Genomic DNA, 23,355 nt, shown 5'->3' with positions numbered 1-23,355 from the left:
TGATTACAGCAATAGATGGTGCGTATGCGTGGTGGCCCACATCTCACCCGCCCACCAGGCTCCTTAGCGGCTTGGGCCGTTAGGCCAAATGCCGGACAGTCTCAGTCCAGATCCCCGCCCTGCCCTTCCCACTTGGAAGACCTACGCCACACAAGGAGGGAAGAAATGGAGCACTCCCTCCCCTTCCTGCTCATTCCTGCTGGAGCATGCCCGCACCAGGCAAGTGGCCGAGGCGCTGGGCGAAGGAGCCTTGAAACAGGGCAGTGACTTGATTTGCTCCTCGCTGGAAACGTCCCTGGCTCCCGGATAGGCGAGAAGCTCGGCAGGAGTGGAAACCTCCCCCCTTCCCACCCCCCCGCCCCCCGCCCACCGCCGTCGGAGGCTGTGGACAGACGATGGAGGGAAACGGGCAGATTCAAGGATGACCTAGATCCCCACCTCTGCCTGCACTTGGGGCAGGTAGAAGGATGCGCCTGCTGTATGTGGGGCGTGGTCTCCAGAGGGGAGAAGCCCCAAGAGAGAGAGGGGAGATCCCTGCTCCGAAGGAGTCCACGGCGCAAGCAGAAAACCAACGGCTGATGCTCTCGAGCCGTGCGCAACGCCAGCGTCCGTTCACCGCCTCCCGCTGCACACACCCCCGCACCCCTTCACTGCAGACCTGTCCTGGGAAAAGAGCAGCGGGAGGGGAACCCCCCGTCCCCGACCCTGGGGAGGGCAGGGTATTAGCGCCACACCTGTCACCTTGGCTCAGAAAACAAGCCACTCTGGATCTTTTCTCAACACGGTCACTGAATCTGGGGAGCTTAAGGTGAAGATTCTCAGGGCTTCGCAGCTAAAGGACACTTCCTCTCTGTTTATTTTAAATGTCTGAACCACCTGGAACCCAGCTGCAGCTCTCCGGGGAACAAAACCCAGAGAGTCTTTTGAATCCTGTCAAGAGCCAAGAAGAGGCATTTCACAACTGCACAGTGTGCTCGGGTCAGCTGAGTGCCAGCCCTCCCCTCTCCTCCCTGGCCGAGTGCTCCCAGGGAGGGCGTGGGGGCAGGGGAGGGTGAGCCTGGCCCTCTCCCGATTCCGTCCCCTGCACGTGCTCGGAGCTGGTCCCTACTCTCCGACCAGCCCCAACCAGTTCCTGTGGCAGGAGGTGCACCCGGCTTTGGAGTCAAGAGACTAGGGTTCAAATCTGGTTCTAGGACTTGCTTCGGAAACTGGTTAATGTAATGCTCTGAACCTCAGCGTCTTCCTTTAAATGGAAGGGAGAGGCGATGTATGTGAAAGCGTGGCGTGTCATGGGCCTTCAGAAAGTGGGGCTCAGTGTGTGTCCTGAGAAGGCAAACGCTCTCCCCAGTGGGGTACGTCTGTCTGCCGTGGAGACAGAGGCCTGAATGCACGACAGAGTTCAAAAGCCTGGGGATGGTGAGCCGTGAGCACACAGCTGGCTTCTACCTCTGGCTCATCCGCCAGCGCAACTTCTTCCGTGTCCACTGCCCTCGGACCTACGTTTTCCCGTGTTTAGTGTGTAGCTGTCCCAGCTCCCCCTGGCAGGGCTCCAAGTATTACGGGATAATAACACATGTGACAGACTCTCCCAGAAGGTTCAGTGCCATCCGTACTCAATGATGAGATGCACTCACCTTGCATCCAGGGTGGCAGGAGGGGGCATTACAGGAAACAGTGGGTGATCTGAAGTTGGGACCACTGTGTGCACCTGGGAAGGAGGCAGAGAGTCTGTCAATCTCTGCGTGTGTTGCCTCCTGCCACCCAAAGCTGCACTCTGCTGGAGTATTTTTGCTGCCATCTGTCAGCAGCTCTAAAATACAGGGCCTCATTCTGTCCTGTCCCCAGTGTTTACATCTGGTTAGTAAGATTCAAGCGGGGACGAACATGTCATGGGGAGGCGAGGCGGCTGGCAGCAGAGCGTGATAATCCTTAAACACAGCACTCTGCACTGAGCCTTCGCTTATCTTGTTTACATTTTGAAAACACGTAGGGAGCGCTTCCCACCCACCCACAGCTCACCATGATACTATCTTCCTGAAACCTGACTTTAATCCTAGGCCAGGGAGCATCAGGCACAAAGTGGATCTGGACATCTGGGGAGCAACAGACAAAAACAACTTGGACGTGAGTTAAAAGAGCATTTATTGGCTCATGTGATGGAAAAGTCCAGACGTAGGGCTGCTTCCAAAGCTCTATCAGGATTCAGGTGTCTCCACAAGATGAGACCTGCTCTTCTCTGTGGGTTTCACTCACAGATTTTCTTCGCACTGGATTCCCCACTCCCATCCCATCAACAGTTGCCTTTTTCTCAACGGTCCCAGGAAAGAACTGGGGTCCTGTGCCCAGCCATGACCCAATCCCTGAAGACCTAAGAGTTCGGAAGGCTCTGATTGGTCAGATGTGGGTCATGTGCCCAGCCCTGACCCAACCCCTGAGGACCTAGGCGTTTGGAAGGCTCTGATTGGTCAGATATGGGTCATGTGCCCAGCCCTGACCCAATCCTAAGTACCCAGGAATCTGGAAAGCTCTGATTGGTCAGGTATGGGTTATATGCCCAGTCCTGCAGCTGGGGTTGGGTCAAGTTGTAGAAACACAAGGACTGAGAGTGGCAATGTTAACGCTCTTACAAGAGGCTCCTCAAAGTACCATTGGAGGAGGGCGTTAGAAACAGTGGCTGTGCCCTAGAGACCAAGATTAGGAGGCCTGCCCAGCGTCACAAGGACACAGCTCAGCTCCGAGCCTCCAGCTGGCTGGTTTCACAGGCCTCATCATCTCTGCTACTCAGGGCAACGACCCTCAGCCCCAGCTACACAGGAGATTCAGCCCAGGAAATGAGCTGAAACAAAGAACGGGAATGCCTTGGGGGAGCCGGGGGTGGGGGGTGGGCAGGGGGGCGGGCCGGGGTAGGTACCAGTATTTCTCAACAGCCCCCCAGGTGACCATTGTGTGCCAAGTGCGAAACCAGTGAGTGAGGACTACCCTCCCCCTTTCCCGCCACACGCTGCAGGGCACTCGATGTCACCAAGGGGGCTCAGAACCCAGACAATCTAGGTGACTTTGGGGGGTGACGAGCAGGTGCACAGAAGACCTGGGAGATGACCTTGTCATACTGAGCAACCGCTCTGGCCTAGCCAACTGGGGCTGGCTGTCTCCCGGTGGAAGGTAGGGCGTCCCATCCGAAGCTGGGCGGGCAGGCCAGCTCCCCTCTCTCACCTTGGGCACCCCCTGCCAAGTTGGCAACGCACCCTTCAGGGGAGCCATGGCGGCCCGGCCAGCCTTGCTGTGAAGACACCCGGCAGCCAGGCAGCTCCAGGTCACCAGAGCCCTGGTCCCACTTCTAAGCGGCAAGATTGAAAACGCAGCCATCGAGGGTCTGGGCCCTGAAGTTAGACACAGGAAACGAGGCGCCCCTGGCCACCTCTACCACTGGCCCCGTGAGTTCACCCAGCTCCCTGTCACCCACCCTTCCTCCTCACCTGTTTCTCCCTAACTGCTCAGAACCCCCGTGGTGTCAGGAAGGGGACCGATGTCGTTGCGTCTCTATGGTGAAGGACAGTGACTGGCCCAAGGGGACACAGGAGCGAGTTCCTAGCACTGAGTCCCGACTCCTCAGAGTTTCTGAGGCAGGGCAGGGTCCTGGTTCTCTACCCGGGGCTGACGCCTGCAGTTCCTGAACATTCCATAGGTCTGCTCCTCCCCCCACCCCCAGGATCAGAACTACACTTCGCTTCAGTCACTGCATGTGACCACCTTCAGGGTCCCACCTGTCTCCGTGACATGATCCAGGAACCAAGAGCCTCCAGCTCATACGCGCCCCTCCCGGAGCTTCCGCCCAAGTCACGTCTCTTTCCCCACATACCACCTTCACCACGTCACTCTGGTTTTCAGCAAGGTCTTTTATTTACCTCCTGGTCCCCAGCCACGTCACGGAAGCACAGGCAGCTGGGGGTGGGTGTGGGCTGCCGGCTTTGTAGACGGACAGCAGTCAGGATGCAGACACATCATGCACCTCAGTGACTCTTTAACAAGAAACTGGAGGAGGAGGAGAAAGACTTCGGGCGGGGCAGAAGTCTCTGCCCTTCCTGCATCCTAATCGCTGAAAAAGGTGTGTAGAAAGTGTACTCAAATGCAGACATGGTTTCTTTATGCTGAACCTGGACACGGGACAAACTGTGTGTTCCGTGCAGCTCCATGGCTTTATCCGCCCAACTCAGCGATAATACATTGTTCCAAACATGCCTCTCTCGTGTGGCCGGCGGTGACTCTTTTACACATTGGCTGACATGGAGCTGTTTCCAGACTTGGCGCCATAACCCAGCCACGTCCTTCACAGGAGACCAACAAGCCAGCGCTGAGACTGTGGGTCCTTTGGGTCTGCAGGTCGCCCAGGGTCCTCACGAGCACACGCTGGCTTGAGGGGGGCCGGAGCCACGCCCTTGTGCGGTGACAGGCACAAGGCTGACCCCAGCATGATCTCCGAGCCCAGCATTTGAACGTTTATGTACAGACAGACAAATGGAAAATCACAGGCAGCAGAACTCCAAAGCAAAAAACAGACACATCCTGGGCGGACCTACGATTCCCAGTTTTGCCAGAGAGACGCTTTTCCAGAACGTCCCTGGAGGAGGGAGGCCTTGCTCGCCCCACCTTGGCGCCCGCGGGCCAGCCTGGTGGTCTGAACGCTCAGTGCTGTGGACTCCACGCAGCTCAAGTGGGGAACCTCCCGGGCCCGGTTTGGCAGTAGGGCTTCTGTAGGCAGTGAGGTAAGCGAATCACATGTTCAGAGACAGATCCGAGGGAGCCCCGGCTGGGCTCTCGAAGGAGAAGACGCCAACCCCGGCTCTGTTCCGAAAGCCACGTTTACAGAGAAGCCTCCGGTCCCGCCAGCCCAAAGCTCTTGCCGTGAGCGAGCTCACGGGGCTCGGGGTGAGGTGAGTGATGGTGGGCTGGCCCTGCCCCTGACCAGGGCCACCCTGCCAACGCCGCAGCTGGCCGGGGCCAGGTGGCGATGCTGACTGCAGACTGTGCCCTGCCCTGAGGCAGCGGAAGGGCCCCAGGTGACGTAACAGCAGCAGAGGCCATGCTCGCCAGCTCCCTGCTTTGCAGTTTTTTGGTGGTTGTTTTTTTTTGTTTTTTGTTTTTTCCTCTTAAGATGACCACAAGAAGATTTACGTTATTACATTCAGACAAGTAACCGTTTGGCGACTCTACTTCAGAGCACTGACAAGACCAAGCAGCAGCGCGCGTGACACCAGACGACAGGGACACCGGGCCTCTGGCTGCAGCAGAGGAACGCGCTTTTAGGCAGAAAGGAATCACAGAAGCAAACGATGGGAAGGGGAGAAAAAAAATGAAGGAAATACAAGCTGGAAATTCCCTACTGTTCAATAACCAAAGGAAAAAGGGACCCAATGTGATCTTAAAAAAACAAAAGTCCCAAATGCGAGCTCTCGGTTGAGGCAGGTTTCTGAACATGGGGTCCAAACGGAGCCGGGGGGCTGGGCCGCAACCCTGTCTACCCAGGCAGACCCACTGTCACTCCTGGCGACTCCAGCGCGACCAACCTTCTCATCGTCCCGGAGCAAAGATGAAATCCAGGGCCTGCCGCTCGGCTGCCGCGACGTGCGGGTGCCACAGATCCACCATGAAAACCACCCGCGGGCCGTCCTCCGCGGAACCTGGGGGAGGGGAGGGGAGGGCGGCGAGAGGAGAGGGTCAAAGCGCCCCGAGCCGGGACCACGGTGGGGACGGACCCACGCGGGCAGCACCCAGGCAGTGACCCCTCCTGCCCCCGGCACAGAGTGCAGGCTTGCCTTCTCCCTGAACAAACCCTAGGAGAGGGCCCCAGAAGGTTCGGGGCAGAGCACAGAGCACGTTTAGGGCAGGAAAGCTACTGCGTGCGCTCCTCCCGTGGCGGACCCATGACATCTGTCCAAGCCCACAGAACGGACAACAGCAAGGGTCAACCTTCACGTAAACTATGACGCGGCCACTGTTCACAAACGTGCCACAGCCATGCAAAATGTTAATAAAGGGAAAATATATGCAGAGGAAGGTCGCATCAAGGGGCAAACATTCTGGACTTTCTGCTCAGTGTTTCTGGAAACCAGAAACAGCTCTAAAGAGATAAAATTGAAGTATATATAAGTATATACATGTATATATTTAAAGGCGGCCACAGAACAGGCAGGCACTCACCTTCGTGGAACGCGGTGTGTAGGAAGGAATCATCGAAGAGGAGGCAGCGGCCTTCTGCCCAGCACTGGGGCTCCCCTCCCACCACCAGCTCACAGCCGCTTGGGGTTTTCAGACCTGGGGGAGAGGAGAGAGGAAAGGATGAAGAGGGGCAGGACCAGGATGCTGGAAGTCAGGAGGGCAGCCTCGGCAGGGGTGAGAGGGGCATTCAACTTCCGAAGCCCCGCCTTCCCCCTCCCTCACCCCTCGGGAGCCCCGACTGCAGTTTGCTAGGACAGAGCCAGGCTGTGCACCCAGACGCCCACTGTGTGCCCCAGAAATGCTCCCTCCTCCCGTGGCTTAATCTGCTCTGGGCCAGGGACACTTCTGATCAAAGCACAGACTGACTGAGGCTTGCACCTCACCTGGAGACTCCTGAAGCCCAGCCTTAGGACCCCTGGAGGTCGAGGCAGGTGGGATCAGACCTCCGCCTGCACGAGAGGCAAGGGCTGCTCCAGCTGAGAGTAAAGACGCTAAGACCCTCAAGGGTGCCCCCGCCTTGGGGTCCATCGCAAGGCCCAAGCCTGGCATGTTCACAGGCCAAGTTTCCCCAGCCTCACTCTGGGAAGCTGGAGACACCCCTAAAGAAACGTCAAGCTTTGAGAGGTAACAGACTGACACCCTCAGAGAGGGAGCTGCTGTGTTCAACACAAGCACGGGGCGGAGGGCTCAGGTACTTAACCCCGGACACGGGGTCTGGTTGAAACGCTGCTGTGCGTGCACGTTCACGCCCCCATCTCCAACCCGAGCGTCTGAAGGGCACCGGGCCCCTGGCACTCTGGTCGCCTAGGCACCTGTAGCCACCTAACTGATTCGGAAGAGGGTGAGTGGGCCCGACCTGGGAGGCAGCGGGCCCTGCAAGAGGCGCTGGCATGGTGGGGTTCTGTCTTCTGCGTCCCAGCCTGACAACCACAACCCTGGGCCAGTCGGCACCCACCGCTCTGATTTAATGTCCCCTTGACACATAGGAAACAGCTTCCGAACAGCCTGAGGATTTCATGTACCCCCTGAACCACCAATGGATGGCTCCAGGAAGCATGGATGGAGGCAGAATTGAAACAGAGGCCGTGAGGAGGAGAGGGAGACAAAGGACCTGGGGTCAGACAACCACCTTCACGTGCTAGGTGACTTTAAGCAACTCCCTCCACCTCTCTGAGCCGTAGCTTTTCGTCTGTAAAGAGGGGCCATGGGCGTACTTGCCTTCCAGGCTGTGTGACCACTGTCCTTGCTACCAACCACCAAAGACTTACTGCGAGCAGGGGTTTGCATTAAACATACACTTTACAGACATCACTTCACATGCTTTCCAGGTGCAGTAACTGAGCCTTAGAGAAGTTCAGTGACCAGCTGGGAGTGCTATTCAGCCCTGCGGGAACTGAAATTCGAACCCCAGACTGCCTGGCTCCATGGAGCAGGCTGGTCTAACACTAGACAGTATGATGGAAGTGTGAGCTGACACGTCAGTAGCAGTGATGCTAAGTGGTTGTCAATTTCCCCGCAGACGGTCAGTTTCAGCTCTCAACAGTACATTCACTGGCTCAGCTGACAGTCCGTTCTGCCTCTGGAACCACCCTCTCCCACTACAGTGACAACTGCTGGGGGAGGTCAGGGTTGTAAGGGGGTTCAGCCTGCACTCACTGGCCCCGATGGAGAGCCCCGCGGGCCGCATCCTTCCGTGTGTCCCCTCACTGCTTGGTTTGGGTGCAGAAGGCCTTTAGGAATGGGTGGTTCTCCGCAGGGACAGTCCACCCCAGGGTTTCGGAAAGGAGCTCCCCTCTCTCTGGGTAGTGATTCACTACCAGTCCCACAGTCCAACAGAAAGACAGCCTGGCTTGCGCTTCCCAGCCCCAGTTCCCTCTCCTCCTCCTCCCTCCCCTGTACCCCAGCCTCCCTGCGGCCCACCATCCCAGCTGACTGCCAGAGCCAGCCTGGCTGGCAGAACAGTCAGCACCCCCACAGACAGAGCATCTGGGTGGCTCCTGGGGATAGACAGGCCCCCACGCTGCCTCGGCAGTCCTGCGTCCCCGGCCTCTCTGGCTTAGGGCTTGCTGCTTTGTCTCCACCGCCCAAGAACGGAGACAAGAGATAGGAGGAGAAAGGGCTGTGTCCAGCGAGGCCCTGCCTCAGGAGGCTGGCAGCTGGCCTGCAGGGCGGGCAAGGCAGACACGAGCTGACCCACTTGCATCACCGTCCAGACGGCCAAGAACACCAGCAATACTCAGGAAGGGACGAGAGCCTGACTGGGCTTCCCGATGAGAATGCGCACACGCCTGTGTGCGGGCCGGGCACCTGCCTCCTGGCTAACATCTGCCTGCTTAGTTCCAGAGGCGGTTCCCTGGAGGTCTGTGGTAGTGGCTGGGGACACTGCAGCCCCTATGCGCTGCGGGGTGATGGCTGGGCAGCGTGGAGAGGGGTTAAGTGATGCCACGTCTAGTGGAAGCTTGGAGCAGCCTCGGCAAACCTGTGCCAACTGGAGGCGCTGGGGCTGCAGTCACACAGAGAAATGACCCCCCCAGGCCCCATGAGGACAGAAGGCAGAAAAGGAGGCAGGCGTGCGTGTGCATTTCCAGGGCACAGTCCCGGAACCGCAGGGGCCTCCCCAAGACGGCCAGGTTAACTGGTGACAGTGTGGCCACCAGCACGTACCAGGCCCTCCCTGCCTCTGACCTCGTGCTCCAGACCCTCCAGTCAACACACAAGGTCACATGAGTCTCACACACCCTGTTTCCTTTCTGGGTGGATCATGTAGGCAGGACAGAGAAGAGAAGGAAATGGCAAACCCAGCCCTGGCACTCGCCCTGGCCACGGCACAGCCCACGCCGGTGGGCCGCCTTCCAGCACCGCCTGCTGTCCAGGGTGACACGGGTGACCCAGTTTCTCTGGTGGCAGGCGGCACTCGGGGAGGGGAAGGACAGGTCATAAAGAGGCCCGTGCAGACACGTATTACAAACGCGCATGTACACGGCACTGATACACAACAGGCATTAATACCCAGGGGGCGGATCCTGGGTGCTCTTGCCACCAGCCCTTCCTACTCACGCTGCCCGAATTCTGCCTCAGATGCCCTTCCCTACGCATCACTCTGAAGCTTTCAAAAGACAAGGAGAACCTTTAAGAACAGTATTGCTTCCTGTGCCCACAGCCTCAATTCCTCAGCCTGACGGGGGCAGGGAGGGTGCCCTGTGGTTTGCTCCCACCGACTGGGCCAGCTCAGCCCACCAGTGGACTTCCCTGCTCCGGGGGACGGCTCCTCCCTCGCTCCGCCCGAGTGGTCCCAGGGTCTCACAGGGTCAGACCCTTCTCCCCAGAGCAGCCTACCTGCAGCGCCCGGGTCCCCTGAGCTCAGAGCGCATCCCGGTGCATCGCACAGAGACTTTACTGACCACAACCATCACTTAAGACGATCATCTCACATCTCTGATTAACCAGAGCCCCCTTTACCTGACTGCCCTCCACCTGCCAAGCACTTAACACACAGGACATACTTCTAATCGTCCAATCGGCCCTCCAGGTGGGTACTACCCCCACTGTAGAGAGGAGAAAACGGAGGCACAGCTTCAGAGCCTACCCAAGGCCGCCTGGCAAACGGGCTAAGCCAGGATCTGAGTCCAGGTGTGTGTGCTTCCGGAGCCTGCACAGTTTCTGCTGTCTCCTGGGGGCGGGACCACGTTCTATGGATTAGTTTTTCACACTGCCCAACACACCGTTTGATCATTAACGTCCTAGCTGCCATTTATCGAATGTTGTTATGCGCCAGGCGCTGTGTCAAATGCCCATGGAAGATGTTACTTTGTTGAAACCTCTCAACATTCCTGTGAGTGAGTACTATCTGCTCATCTTACAGATGTGGAGACTGAAGCCCAGAGAGAGACAGTTACTGCGCAAAGTCTCACATCTGGCCATGAAGCCAGGCCACTCCCTCCAGGGCCCCGATCGTGTCCTGCTTTTACTCTTGAAATACTCAAAACGGTGTCAACTGCCTCAATCTAATTTTCTTTTTCTTTGAAGCAGTAAAGCCCTCTGTCCAATCCTCACGACAGAGCACAGGAGGAGCAGAGGGGCCCAGGGAAGAGGGGCTCAAGCCCCCACCCCACCCCAGCAGCCCTGAGGTCCCCTGCGGAGCCCAGGTCTGATACCCCTACTCAAGCCCATCCTGGGCTCCTCCACATGCTCGTCCCCCCTCCACACCACAGGTGGGGCGGTCACACCACTAAGCTGGGCCTCGCCCAGGCTCTTCTGGTGTGGGATGCTAACCTGTGGCACCGTTGCCCTGGTAACCAACATGTTATCTCGACTCACCAGGGAGGAGGCATTCTGGAGAACTAATATCCCTCTTCACCGAGTAGCATCTGAGCCTGCTTTTATCGAGTACTCTCTCAAGAACACTCCTACTCCAGTGTTCTTGCCTAGGAAATCCCACGGACAGAGGAGCCTGGCGGGCGATAGTCCATGGGGTTGCAAAGAGTTGGACACGACTTAGCAACTAAACAAGAACACTCTCTAGCAGGCTCTGCTTAAACAAAGGCTTCACAACTCATACTACCAACACAGCTCTGTAAGAAGTGGTCTTTTTTACCTCCAATTTCCAAATGGGGAAACTTGAGGCCCAGAGAGGTGGACTGACTTGCCCAAAGGAACCCAGCCAGCTGGTGGTGGAGCCAGGATGCAAACACAGGCAACCTGACTTCAGACCCTGTTCTCAAAACCCCTGCTACACACACTTTGCCTATTACCAACCTCCTTAGAGGCTGGACAAAATCAATGTAACACCAAGCATCTCGTCCTTGTGATTAGGAAGGCACTCCGGTTATCTTCCAGCCTCCTGGACGCCGTGACAAACCTCCAGAACCACTTCAACAGCCTCTGGCTCTAGAGCTACTCTGTTCCATATAGCAGCCGCCACCAGATTTTAACTTCTGGATTAAAGTAAAAATCGAGCTCCTTAGTGGCACCAACCACGTTTCAGGCCCTGGATAGTCACATGCGGCTGGCGGCTCCCGCCCTGGACAGGGCAGACAGGGCCTCTGAATGGAGCACCTGTCAGAGTAGCTTGATACTGACCACGCCTTTCTTTTTTGACTCAATCTCTGCTGCCAACACTGTGTACACCTGACCCATCGATTTTTGATCAGAGTGCCATGGAGTGCGTAGCTTTCCTGGGGCGGGATTCAGGACCGGAGGCCCCACCCCCGCCACCTACCTAAATGGCACCGGACGCGGATGTTGGTGGGGCCGTAGTGCTCCGTGATGACGGTGCCGGGGCTCAGCACGGAGAGGCACGCGTTCCCAAAAACATTGTTGCCAATACAGGTCCGAAGGCTTCCCAGCAAGCGGTACGTCCGTGGGCACTTCCTGCAGTTCCGGGGGACGCAGACCCCCTGGTTGACCAAGTGAAAGGTGACCCACTCCCCGCTGGGGGTGCTGTTCATCTTCCAGCCCTGCGGGAGGCTGCAGTTCGAGAAGGCTTTGTACAGGGTCTCAAACTCGCACAGGATGGTCTGGAAGTTGCGCTCCAGCAGCTCCACGTCGTGCTTCTGCGCCTCCCGCGAGAAGTAGGGCGCGGTGGGCAGGTCGGGCAGGAAGAAGACCTCAGGCTTCTGGATGGAAGGCCGGCTGCTGAGGTAGCGGCCCTGCTCGCGGATGCCCTTGTGGATGCGGCCCATGCCGGACCACGAGTAGCGCTTGGCGTACTCCTGCAGGTTGTGGTAGAGCTTCTGGTTGAGGCCCTCGCTGTGGCTGCAGCGCACGCAGTCGGCCGACTGGCAGTACACGAATCCGTTCTGCAGCCCCGCCGCGTCAGGGCCCTGCATCAGGGCGTTGACTGAGGCGTAGGCCCGGGGCTGCTCGCGGCCCACGTGGTAACAGTACCACACGAACAGGGCCAGCAGGCAGGCCACGCTGACCGCCGCCGTGGTGTCGCAGTCCCGCACCGACTGGATGCCGGCGGCGATGCAGTCCCTCAGGCCGTCCAGCGACCAGCCCCAGGCCACCAGCCACTCGAGCGACATTTTGGGGGGAGCTGATGGGGGTCTGGAGCGAGGTCAGACGAGGTCAGTCCTCAGGGGTCCCGAGGGCACTGACGCCCTGCAGCCTAGCGCCGGGGGCGGGGCGCTGCCTGGGCCGGTGGGGGCATGGCGGCCGCGGGTCCTGGGCTGCTGCTGCGGGTGGCATGGACCAACCTCTGCGCCCACCGCTCCAGTCCCAGCGGGAGTCCCTGCGGCGGGGGCGAAGGAGTGCCTTGAGGTCGCCTTAGGACGTGGGGCGGGTCACCGTGCAATGATTTTTTAGGCAATCCAAACCTGGGATTAAAAATAATAATAATAAACCGGCATCCATTTTTACACTCGGAAAAGTCCTCAACTACAATGCAAAAAGCCCCAGATCGTTTTATCAGATCCCATTGGAAGAGGACACACTTCTCATCTTGTGCGTTCCTCCCCCATTTCCCAAAACGCCAGTTGTGTCTAATCTGGGTCGAGTACTGTTGGATAATTGCAGCAGTGCCATCTGTTCTGTGTCATCCTCAGGAGGAGCTATGATCCCCACTTTATGGATGAGGAAACTGAGGCTCAGAGAGGTCCTATAACTCACCCCAGTTCATGCAGCGGGGGCAGGGACACAAAGCCCATCTCATCTCAAAGCAGGATCTACTGCCGGACTCTTGTAAAGAAGGTATGTAATAAATGCTGCTTCTCCCTAAATCTCTGTAATGGAACTGCCCCACCAGGGACTGAACCCTCACCCTCTGCAGTGGAAGCTGGGAATCTTAACCACTGGACCAGTAGGGAAGCCAACTCTCTTGTAGTTTTTATTAAAGAGAAATCTGGATTCAAAAGCATCTTACAAATGGCAAAGGCACTTAAAACCTCATGTTCTCCATTTTACTTTCTCTTTCACAGCACTTCATCATTCTTGTTTATTTAATCTCTCTTGCCCTTCTGACACAGGCTGGGCTTAAATCAAGCTGGAAAAGCAAGTGGGCTCCCTGGGATCAATCCGTGGCAGACACTGGGCACTTTCTGTCTACTCGCTTGGGAGGCTACCTACTGGCCTCACCCATGGGATTATGAAGTGAAACAATGGACAGGAGGAGGAGAGAGAAATAGAAACCCTTTCTGGTCTCTGCCTCCAAACCAGACAGAAGCGCTTTACCTCATAGCTCACTTACGTTTCGGGCCAATGTCTAGCACGCTTATTATCCTAATAATCTAAAAGACGATCAGAGCCCAGCTGTCTCATTGCCAGTTGACACATATACACTATTGATACTATGTATAAAATAAGCAGGTGATAGGAACATACTGTATAGCAGGAGAACCCTAACTAATGCACTTTGGTCACCTAAATGGGAGGGGAATCCAAACGAGAGGGGGTATATGTGTAAGTCTGGCTGATTCATCTTCCTGTGCAGTAGAAGCTAACACAACATGTAAAGCAACTCTACTCCAATAAAACTAAAAAACAAAAAAGCCCAGAGATGCTTCCCAGTTGAAACTCTCTGTCCACCCTCTTTTTAATCAGAGGAGAACAGCCAGGTCTATGTTCTACTACATGTGTGGTAACATTCCCTCATCTCAAGGAGAATAATTCCGAAATTTTGTTTGGTACTACCCTCTCTCCTCTCCCCCAGAAATATGAGAAGGCAACTAACAAAAACAGGAAAGCTGTACCCTCCCCTTTCTCTGGGGACTAAATTTGGCCTACGCGTCCTTGCAACGTAGCAGAAAGGCTAAGAACCCAAACTGGGCAGGTCACTCCCCCCTCTCTAACTCTCAGTTTGCTCATCTGTGTGGAGGGGAATGACAGGTTGAAAGTGCTTATGATCAGGTCATCATCTAACGACTTCTGTGACATTGGACTCCCATCTCTAGGAGCCTGCAAACCAAAGGTGGGCCGTCAGGGACAGGTACCTCAGCAGTGAGAATTCCAGCGGCCAAAGGTAAACTCTTGTGGCCACACACCTCAAGGGACTTTTTCTTTTGTCCCCAGACATGCAGAGATATTAAAACGAAAGGGAACCCTTAGCTTCTCCTTAACTCCCTACTTTTTATCTTCCCAGCTTAGGTTGAATCACTTGACTATGATATTTAGTAAGTCAGAAACACACATGCTGAATATTCATGGACATTTTTTATGTTTCTAGGAAAAATACAAGAGCGGGGAGGTTAGAAGCTAAATTTTTGTCCTCACACGTCCTCCATTTCCTCACAGATTCGGGAGAAGGGGAAAGGCTGGGTCCCTGAATGGAAAGAGCCCCTCCCCAACCCCGCCCAGGCCCTGGTCCTCCCATCACTAGCAGCTATTTCCTCTTAAATACCAGGGAAGGAAAATCCTGCAGAAAGGTGTTTTGCTTGCAAGCCTTCTCCCAAACAGAACCCCAGGATTCTTGAAATTCAGTGTGAAACTAACATCTGCGTGATAACAAGCACTTTTACTAAAAGGATTTCCCCCCTCACTGAGCTGAAGCCCTAATTGGAACTTTTACACTGAGTCTCTCAGGAGGAAAGATTTTTCTTAAAGGTTCTAAGAGATGATTATAATTTAACAAACACCTGTTTAAGTGTTCCTTTCCATCAGCCTTGCCTACGGTTCAAATCAATCAAAATGAAGACCCCCAGGGACTGGGTGGATGACAGGGGCTTCTCTCTACTGGACACCCACACTGCTAACCCTCCCCACCCCACCGCCAGAAAGCCTCATTGTGTACAACGCCAGCCATGAATGCTCCTTGGGCTGAGCTCAAAACAAAGCAGAAGCTCCTGCTGCTCCAAACCCCAGTTTCGGACCCTGCTTACGAATTCACAAACAGTACCGAGCTCACAGGACTCTTCACACCTGTCCCTTACTTTTAGCCAAACTATCCTGGCAGAACCTAAGCCCAGAGGTAGATTAACAAGCTCACAGCTGAAACGTGACACTTAAATTAAACCTTTACCTTTGCAGGGTGATTGGCAGTTTATCAAGCACTGGTTTATTAACCATCTGACACTGGTAGACCCCAGCCCTCCAGCTGGAAGGGCATGAATGTCACCAAGCTCCATCCCTGCCCTCCCCCTCCCCCCCACCTAGCGCTTGCCTCAGTCATTTCCAGCTTTCTTTGCATATCTGTCCCACTGCTGTCCTCCTCAGGGAGGGGGACACCTCATTGCTGTCCTTACTTTAATAACTCCAGATCTTAAAAGTCACTCGGCTCTGGGGAATAGGGTCTGAATTTGTGGCCACTTTTGGGTGAACAAGTCCCATCAGACACAACTTCGGGTACAATGAATATCTAGGAGAGAGACTCAGCTCGAACCTGGTTAGTCCAGTTACATCACCAGTTCAAGAGGCTGCCCAGTGCTAAAGAGCTTTCGCTCACTCTCAGGGTATGGTCAGGCCACCCTAGAAGACCTCCAAGGAGCAGGGCAAGAAGCGTGAGGCATGTAACCAGGAGCCTGCCCAGGGCCAGCCCTCTGCTGCGGAGAACCCCAGACCTCTCCTCCTCACTTTCTGGGCCAGCTTTTTCAGCACCCACCCACTCAGGAGACTGGGGGAAAAGGGGAGGACACAGGATAGGTTAGACAGATGGTGACCACCAGGAGGGCGGGGGGCGGATGAGGAATGGGACGATGGCTAGAGTATTGACAGGAACAGTGGGTGATTAGGGAAGACGGCTTAAGGTGATACCTCATGGGACAGGTGAGGGAGGGTCACCACGGGAAACAGGGGAAGTGGGTGATGCACAGGGGCGGGGGGAGGAGGAGGAAAAAGACCAAGGAGGACGGTCACCCAGGAGGGTGATGCGGGTGGGGTGTGAACACGGCAGACCCACAGGGAGGAAGAGGAGGATGCCCGGGCCGCGAACACTGCCAAGGCGGCGGCGCTCAAGCACGTAGCTAGCGCTGGGCGGCGGGGGGCCCCTCCGCGGGGCTAGGATGCGGGGCGCTGAACATCCTCGGAAGCCGCACCGGCGGGAGTGGGGACCGTGGGCCTGCAGCCGCCTGGCCCCCGCCGCCTCCTCCCCGTCTCGCAGGGATCGGCCCGGCCGCGCCGCCCTCCAGCCCCGCAGCCCCGGGAGACCCCCGCTTACCTGCGCCCGGGCGCGCGGGCGGAGGGGGCGGCCGCTGGGGCCGGGGCGACGCCGCCGCCCGAGGGCGCGGACGCCTGGACGCCCCCTGCCCGCGCCGCGGAGCCGCCGGAGCCGGAGCCGGAGCCGAGCCGGTTCCCCCCGCCGGTGCCGACGCCGCGCTGCGCTCCGCGGGGACCACAACTCCCACAATGCCGCGCGCGGCCGGGCGGCTCGGGGAAGGGGCGCGGGCGGGGCGGGCGCGAGGCGGCCTGCGGGGCGGGGCCGAGACCCCCGGCGCCCGGCGGCGCCCCCCACGGGCGCGGCGTCACCCGGGGCCTCGACCGCGACGCCCGCCTCGCGTGGCTTTGGCGCGCGCGGCCGCGGCCCGGAGCGGGGAGACGCACTGCCCACGCGGCCCCAGGGCGCGCGCAGGCGGGGCGGCCGGGCGTTAATTCCCCGCTGCCGGTTCTCCCTGGCTGCCCCTGTCCGTTCTCCCTCCCTGGTCCCTTTCTCTCTGCCTTCTGGTTCTCTCCCTCCTACATTTGCCCCTCTCCTCTCTCCCACCTTCCTCCCTCACTTCCTCATGCCCCTGGCATGACACCCTTCTTTCCTTGACGTGTCGATTCATCATACACTTATAAGGCCTCTTAGACCCTTGGAATGAAATCGCAGATCAGACAAGATCCTTAGTTGTCATGGAATGTGCACTCCTTCCCTAATTACTGGGCAACCTCTCTGGAGAATGGCACCCGCTCCAGTATTCTTGCCTGGAGAATCCCGTGCACAGGAGAGCCTGGCGGGCTGCAGTCCACGGGATCGCAAGAGTCTGGACACGACTTAGCGACTAAACCAGCACAACCATCACCACGCTCTCTGGGGCTGACTCTGCTGCTACCCAGGGAGCTCCGACAGGGCCCCTGCCTACAGGGAGTCACCATCTAGCCCGGAGTAGGGGGATGCTCAAGCGATCACAGGGGAAGTGAAAGTCGCTCAGTCCTGTCTGACTCTTTGTGACCCCATGGACATATAGTCCATGGAATTCTCCAGGTCAGAATACTGGAGTGGGTAGCAGTTCCCTTCTCCAGGGGATCTTCCCAACCCAGGGATCGAACCTCAATCTCCCACACTGCAGGCGGATTCTTTACCAGCTGAGCCACCAGGGAAGCCCCAAGTAATCACAGGTACAAACCCACAATCACCTAACAGGCTGAGTGGTACCAGGACAAAGGACAGGATAGGCTGAGGGTGCTTAACAGCAGGGCGGAATGCGGGAGTGGAGGCCCCAGGAACACCTCTCTGAGCAAGGAGGTGTTTGACCGAAGATCTGTGCACGACAAATAAGCCTACCAGGGGCCACAGATCCGGTCGTTTGATGGGCACCAGGAAAACTGCACAGGTGGGTTGTGGGAACAAATGGGACTGCCAGCCCACAGTCCATCCATTCTGTTCCAGAATCTACTTGTAGCTGTCCCAGAACCCACCTCTCACCTCACCACTGCCCCGGAATCCACCTCTCCCTGTCCCAGAATCCACCTTGGTCATTCCTAGAAACCACCTCTACCGATTTCCAGAATCTTCACTTCTTTCATGTCCCAGAATCCATCTCATCCTTGTCCAGGAACTACCTCTACTGTGTCCCGGAATCCACTTGTCTCTCTCAAAACCCACCTCTAACCATGTCTATTAGGGCCCCAAATCCACATCTGTTGTGGCCCAGAATTTACCTTTGCATATCTTAAAATCCACTTCATCTGTCACCTCCCCCCTTTTCTGAAGTCCATAGGAGGAAGAACTTTTTTTTCACCTCTTTTATTCTACTAAAATAAACCAAGATGCATACATTGGGAAACTGTAAAACGCATCCAGATTTGCTCCAAGTGTGGGTAATCGACACGGGTATCAGATTTAGAAACATTAAACATGTTGTATCTTTTCGCTGCCAGACTCGCAATGGTTGAGCCTGGGTAGAGTGGAGAAGATGGGAGGGTACTTGGTGCTTCTCACATTCAGAAAGTTGCTCAAATGTAGATTTCTCCAAAGACACATATATTCAGTCACTGCATCACCCTGACAAGGATGAAAAAGAAAACTATTTCTTCATAGTTGTAAATGTGTGTTCCATTACTGGACCACACCATCTGTAGTACATTATGAATTAATATGGTCTATAAATCTCATAATTATCTTTGACCAGTGCAATTATATAGCTCTGTATTTGTTAAGGGTATTTATTTGTTCAGTGGCGACATTACCATACACACGTTCTGCTAACCCTGCTTGCCATTCTTTCCTCTGGGAGATCCTGGAAGGTGAATTCCCCCACGGAAAAGGGTAGCAGGCCTTCCAAAGGGGGCTTTGGGGTGAAAGCTCCAGACGAATTGTCACTGCACTAATGGAGGAGTTGAGATGAAGGCCAAGGGCATGTAAATTGCCTGTCTTCAGCCTGGCTGTCACCAGCACCCTCCTCCTCTCCCTGTCGTCTCTAGGGCAGTCGTTCCCGAGCCACTCTCAGGCTGCAAACCCTATCATTATGCCATCTTGTACACTTGTAGGGTCCACCCAGCTCCCTCCTCCTATAGATGGAGTCACTAGGGGTTCAGACAGAAAACATGCCTTGCTCAATCAAGATCACAGCGAGTCAGTAGGGGGATATGTCGACCCTCAACAAATACTTGATTGGTGCATGAAACAAATGGGTCTAGTTACTTTAGCAATTGGGTAGCATTTGCTGAAACAAATATGTATACCCTAAGAACCAGTAATTTCAGCACTCTATATGCACCCTAGAAAAAGCCTAGCATAAAGGAACAGTTACATTTTCAAGTTATATAACACTGTGCAGCTATTAAAAAGAGCTACATGTATGTATGAAAATATAAAGCTCCTGAGCAAATGATAAAGCCAAAATAAGAATTATATAAGCAGTATAATTTCATTTATATAATACACACAAATACAACACAAAACATTATGGTATTTGTGTTGTATAAACACATATAAATATTTATGTAAGGCAGGATAAAAGCACTGGAAGAAAACCCTAGTGTCTTCTTTTTAAAACCTGAGATAACAGGACTTCCCTGGTGGTCCAGTGGTTAAGAATCTGCCTGCCAATGCGGGGGAAATAGGTCTGATCCCTGGTCCAGGAAGATCCCACGTGCTACAGGGCAGCTAAGGCCTGTGTGCCGCCAGTACTGATCCAACGCTCCAGAGTCCAAGCGCCACAAAAGGAGCCACGGTAACGAGCAGTCCATGCACCGCAACCAGAGTAGCTCCCGCTTCCCGCAACTAGAGAAAGCCAGCATGCAGCAACAAAGGCCCCTTCTTTCCCAGGCAAATGCTATCCATTTGCAAATATACAGAAGTATTTTAACTTTTAAAAAAGAAAAGACACAGAGGTTCACTCTCATCACTCCTACCCAGCACTGTACTGGGCCTTCTCACCAGTGCAATAAGGCAAGAAAAAGAAATAGGAGATATTGGGAAGAGTAATTCGGGGGAAAAAATTATTCATAGTAGCAACAATACAAAACTGTCAAGAACTCAGGAATGAATTTAACTAGAATGGGGAAGATGAAAAAGGTGAAATAAAAGTATTGAAGGGCACAGAATAAATCGTGAATAATGACAACGTATGCACAAATTCATGGATACCAAAGAGACGACATCATAAAACTGTCAGCTTCCCCAAATGACCTATAAAACTTAAATCAGTTTTTATGACAGTCCCCCTATTTTTCATGCAACAAGATAAACTGATCTCAAAAAGTTTATAGAGAAAAAAAGCAAAGGGCCAAGAAAGCTAAAGACAAATGAAATTACCTAATAAAAGATAAGCCAGGGATATGAGCAGGCAAGTCACACAAGAGCAAACACAAGCAGCCAATAATCGACTGGGAAGGTCGAGCATGCCCTCTGCTCATGAGGGAAAGACAAACTAAAACCACAACGAGACACTGCTCTGCTCTCATCATGCTGGTCAAAATGAAGAGGCCAGCTGATGCCAAGTACTGGCGAGGCTATGGAGCAACTTGTATATGCTCTTGTATACTGCCGGTGGAGTGTACATTTGCACGCCCACTTGGCCCTCTGTTGTCAACTCTGAAGGTGTGCACAGCCCCCAGGGCTGCCATGCTCCTGCCACGCTCCTTCCTGGTGTGTATATGCTCCAGGGCACCGATTTTGAAACGGAGGTTTCCACTGGTGGTTGCAGAATTTATACAGTGAGTCACGACCGCAGTTTAAAATGATGAAATAGCTAAGACAGTTGTCTTTTGTCTTTTTTTTCAGCTAAGACAGGTTGTTTTATTTTTTTGGAAAGCATCCTAGGAGTACTGTGTATCTGTGTATGTATGAGTGTTGCGCTGGGTCTCAGCATAACATGCATTTCTGACAGCTGGTGGCAGTCAGGTCAGCTTGAAAGCCTACACGCTAAAGAAGTGTTCAGGGTGGGACGTGTACAGGAATGTACACCGCAACAGTTTGTGAAAAGCTGGAGGCGGCAAGCATCCACGGGAGGAAAGCGCACACATAAATTCATACAAACAAATATGGTGCAGCAGGTAAAGTGCTCGAGACAGAGCTAAATGTTTCAACACGGATAAATCTCCAAAATATACAGTTGAGCTGGAAAAGGAAATTGTAGATTAGTATGCATAGGATGATAGAGATGCTAAATGTGAACTCATGCAAAGAATGCTGCTTAGGAAACATACATATATTTTATATGGTATATATGCATGCATAGATACATATTTGTGTTCACAGAAAAAATATATATTAATATATGTATTAATAGTAAAAATCTTGCATGGGGACAATTAATGCAAATTCAGGGGGAGTTACTTCTGAGGAGGGAGTACAGAGGAGACAGGAGAGAGATTGGGGAAAAGGGTACATGGTGAGAAGGGCTTCAACAGTATTTTTAATATGTTACCCCTGGAGAAGGAAACAGCACCCACTCCAGGACTCTTGCCTGGAGGATCCCATGGAGGGAGGAGCCTGGTAGGCTACAGTCCATGGGGTCGCAAAGAGTCGGACATGACTGAGCGACAAACTACTAACTACTACTATTCCTTTACAAAAACCAAGGGCTTCCCAGGTGGCGCTAGTGGTAAAGAACCTGCCTGGCAATGCAGGGGACATAAGAGAGAGGGTTCAATCCCTGGGTCGGGAAGATCCCCTGGAGGAGGGCATGGCAACCCACTCCAGTATTCTTGCCTGGAGAATTTTTGAGCAAACAACAGGAGAGAGTGAAGGACAGGGATTGCAAAGAGTCTGATACGACTTAGCAACTGAACACCACAAAAACCAAAGCAAAATGTTAAGATTTTCTAAAAGTGAGGGGTGGGTCCATAGATATCCTGTCATTCCCTATGAATGTTTGAACTGTTACACAATTATAAATTATAAGGAGGCAATCTGATTAGGTAAAACAAACTTTGCTTTTAAATGTTTGGGTTGCAAGTTTCCAAAATGACCCGAGCTACTGGGAGATTTTCCAGAACAGCTATTTCAACTGCGTTTCAGCTTGGAGGTTCCTAGTAACCCAGTAAGGGCCAGAAGAGGGGCCAAAGGGAGTGGGGTGACAGGCACGTGCCCAGGGTGGCTTAGTTACTTGCCTCTGAGCAGCTGGCTTTTCATTAGCTTCCATATTTGGGCACCAAAAGATCCTAAGACTAAAATAAGTTTGTAAACTATTGCCCTAGGCTACCCCAAATAAAAGGTAGGAAGCACTGGGAGCAGGGTTGGGAGGAAGGGTTGGGACTTCGAGGTTAGCAGATGGAAACTCGTATATGCAGGATGGATGAAGAGAAAGGTCCTACTGTATAACACAAGGAACTAGAGTCAATAAACATCCTGTGATAAGCCATAATGGAAAAGCTTAGGAAAAAAGAATATATATGTGAAACTGAATCATTCTGCTGTAGAGCAGAAATTCACACAACATTGTAAATCAACTGTACTTCAGTGAAAAAAACAAAGCTACAAGGCTTTGCTGTGGACACTATCAGGATAAGCCTGAGGCAGAAATCCTATAGGGAATGAATCTGCATCTCCCCAAATGGCTTGATCACACTGGATGATACACTCTGGTTGGGGAGCATATACAAAGGAGTAACTCTATCTGCCCAGAAAGCAGAGCCACACTTCCGTGTCATCAAATGCCTAATGGGCTCCAAGAACACATTTAAATCACCTTGAGCAGATCCAATAACGTGCTGCTAACATCGCCTTTGTGTCTGAACAGACGGTGAACTTCCTACTTACAGTGCAAAGAGGGAGAAGCAGATGTGAGCCTGCTGCTTGTGACACCGAGGAGAGCTCACCGTAGACACTGGACTTGCAGTGAATTCATCAGAATTTCTTCCCAAAGCCAACACCTGTTTCCACCACTGTCTTCCACTGGGTCACCCCACCCTTGAGCTGGCTCACTGCCTTCATCTGGACCACTCCAGTCATTCCCCCATCTCGAGAGGCTTTGAAGGGTAGGTGTGAGAACCTACCGGTCTCTGCGATGGAAAGACAAACATCAGAAGCATGACCGGGTTCATAAGCTCTTTAAGAGAACCAGCCCCTCTACCCAACCTGGAACAGACTTCAACCTCTAAATGGACTTCAGTGGGTTTTGCTCTCTTTCCCATCTTTAAGAGCCCTTCTTGGTGGTCATTGACTGTGATCAACATAGGCTTTCATTTCTGCACCCAGTGGGGGCTGATATTAAAATTATTTAACAACCAGCACACCATAGCAGCAATCATCAGAATGGATGCAGACTATCAAAACAACAGGCACAGCCAGACCAATGCCTACAGACCTGCAGCAGCCTCAGACCAAGTGGTAGAGAAATCTTATCTTTGTGGAATTTCATCCAGGCTGCCTCTGGGCTCAGCAGCAGACACATCTTAAAGCTCCCAGCTAGAATGGAGAAGCATCTTCTTGCTCGAACCCCACTTTTCTACATTCCCAACAGCAGGAAACAGTACTGCCCGTCAGCTACTTCCAAGCTCTGAGAAGTCACCTGAGAAGACTTTTTTTTTTTCCTGAGAAGACTATTCAACACAGAATTATTG

At 54.0% G+C, this 23,355-nt stretch overlaps 1 protein-coding gene across 1 annotated transcript; it reads right to left on the bottom strand.

Annotated features, from left to right (window-relative positions):
* Positions 1-3,878: 3,878 nt before the first annotated feature.
* Positions 3,879-16,764, bottom strand: ASPHD2 (aspartate beta-hydroxylase domain containing 2). The gene is made up of 4 exons (XM_069558656.1): positions 16,304-16,764; positions 11,435-12,533; positions 6,199-6,312; positions 3,879-5,678 (listed from the first exon to the last, which is right to left on the bottom strand). The coding sequence occupies exons 2-4, from the start codon at positions 12,240-12,242 to the stop codon at positions 5,569-5,571; spliced, it is 1,032 nt and encodes a 343-aa protein (XP_069414757.1). The 5' UTR covers positions 12,243-12,533; positions 16,304-16,764; the 3' UTR covers positions 3,879-5,568.
* Positions 16,765-23,355: the final 6,591 nt, after the last annotated feature.

The sequence above is a fragment of the Ovis canadensis genome, chromosome 17 (assembly GCF_042477335.2).
Source record: "Ovis canadensis isolate MfBH-ARS-UI-01 breed Bighorn chromosome 17, ARS-UI_OviCan_v2, whole genome shotgun sequence".
Taxonomy (NCBI): Eukaryota; Metazoa; Chordata; class Mammalia; order Artiodactyla; family Bovidae; genus Ovis; species Ovis canadensis.
This window is presented reverse-complemented; position numbering and strand designations above follow the sequence as displayed.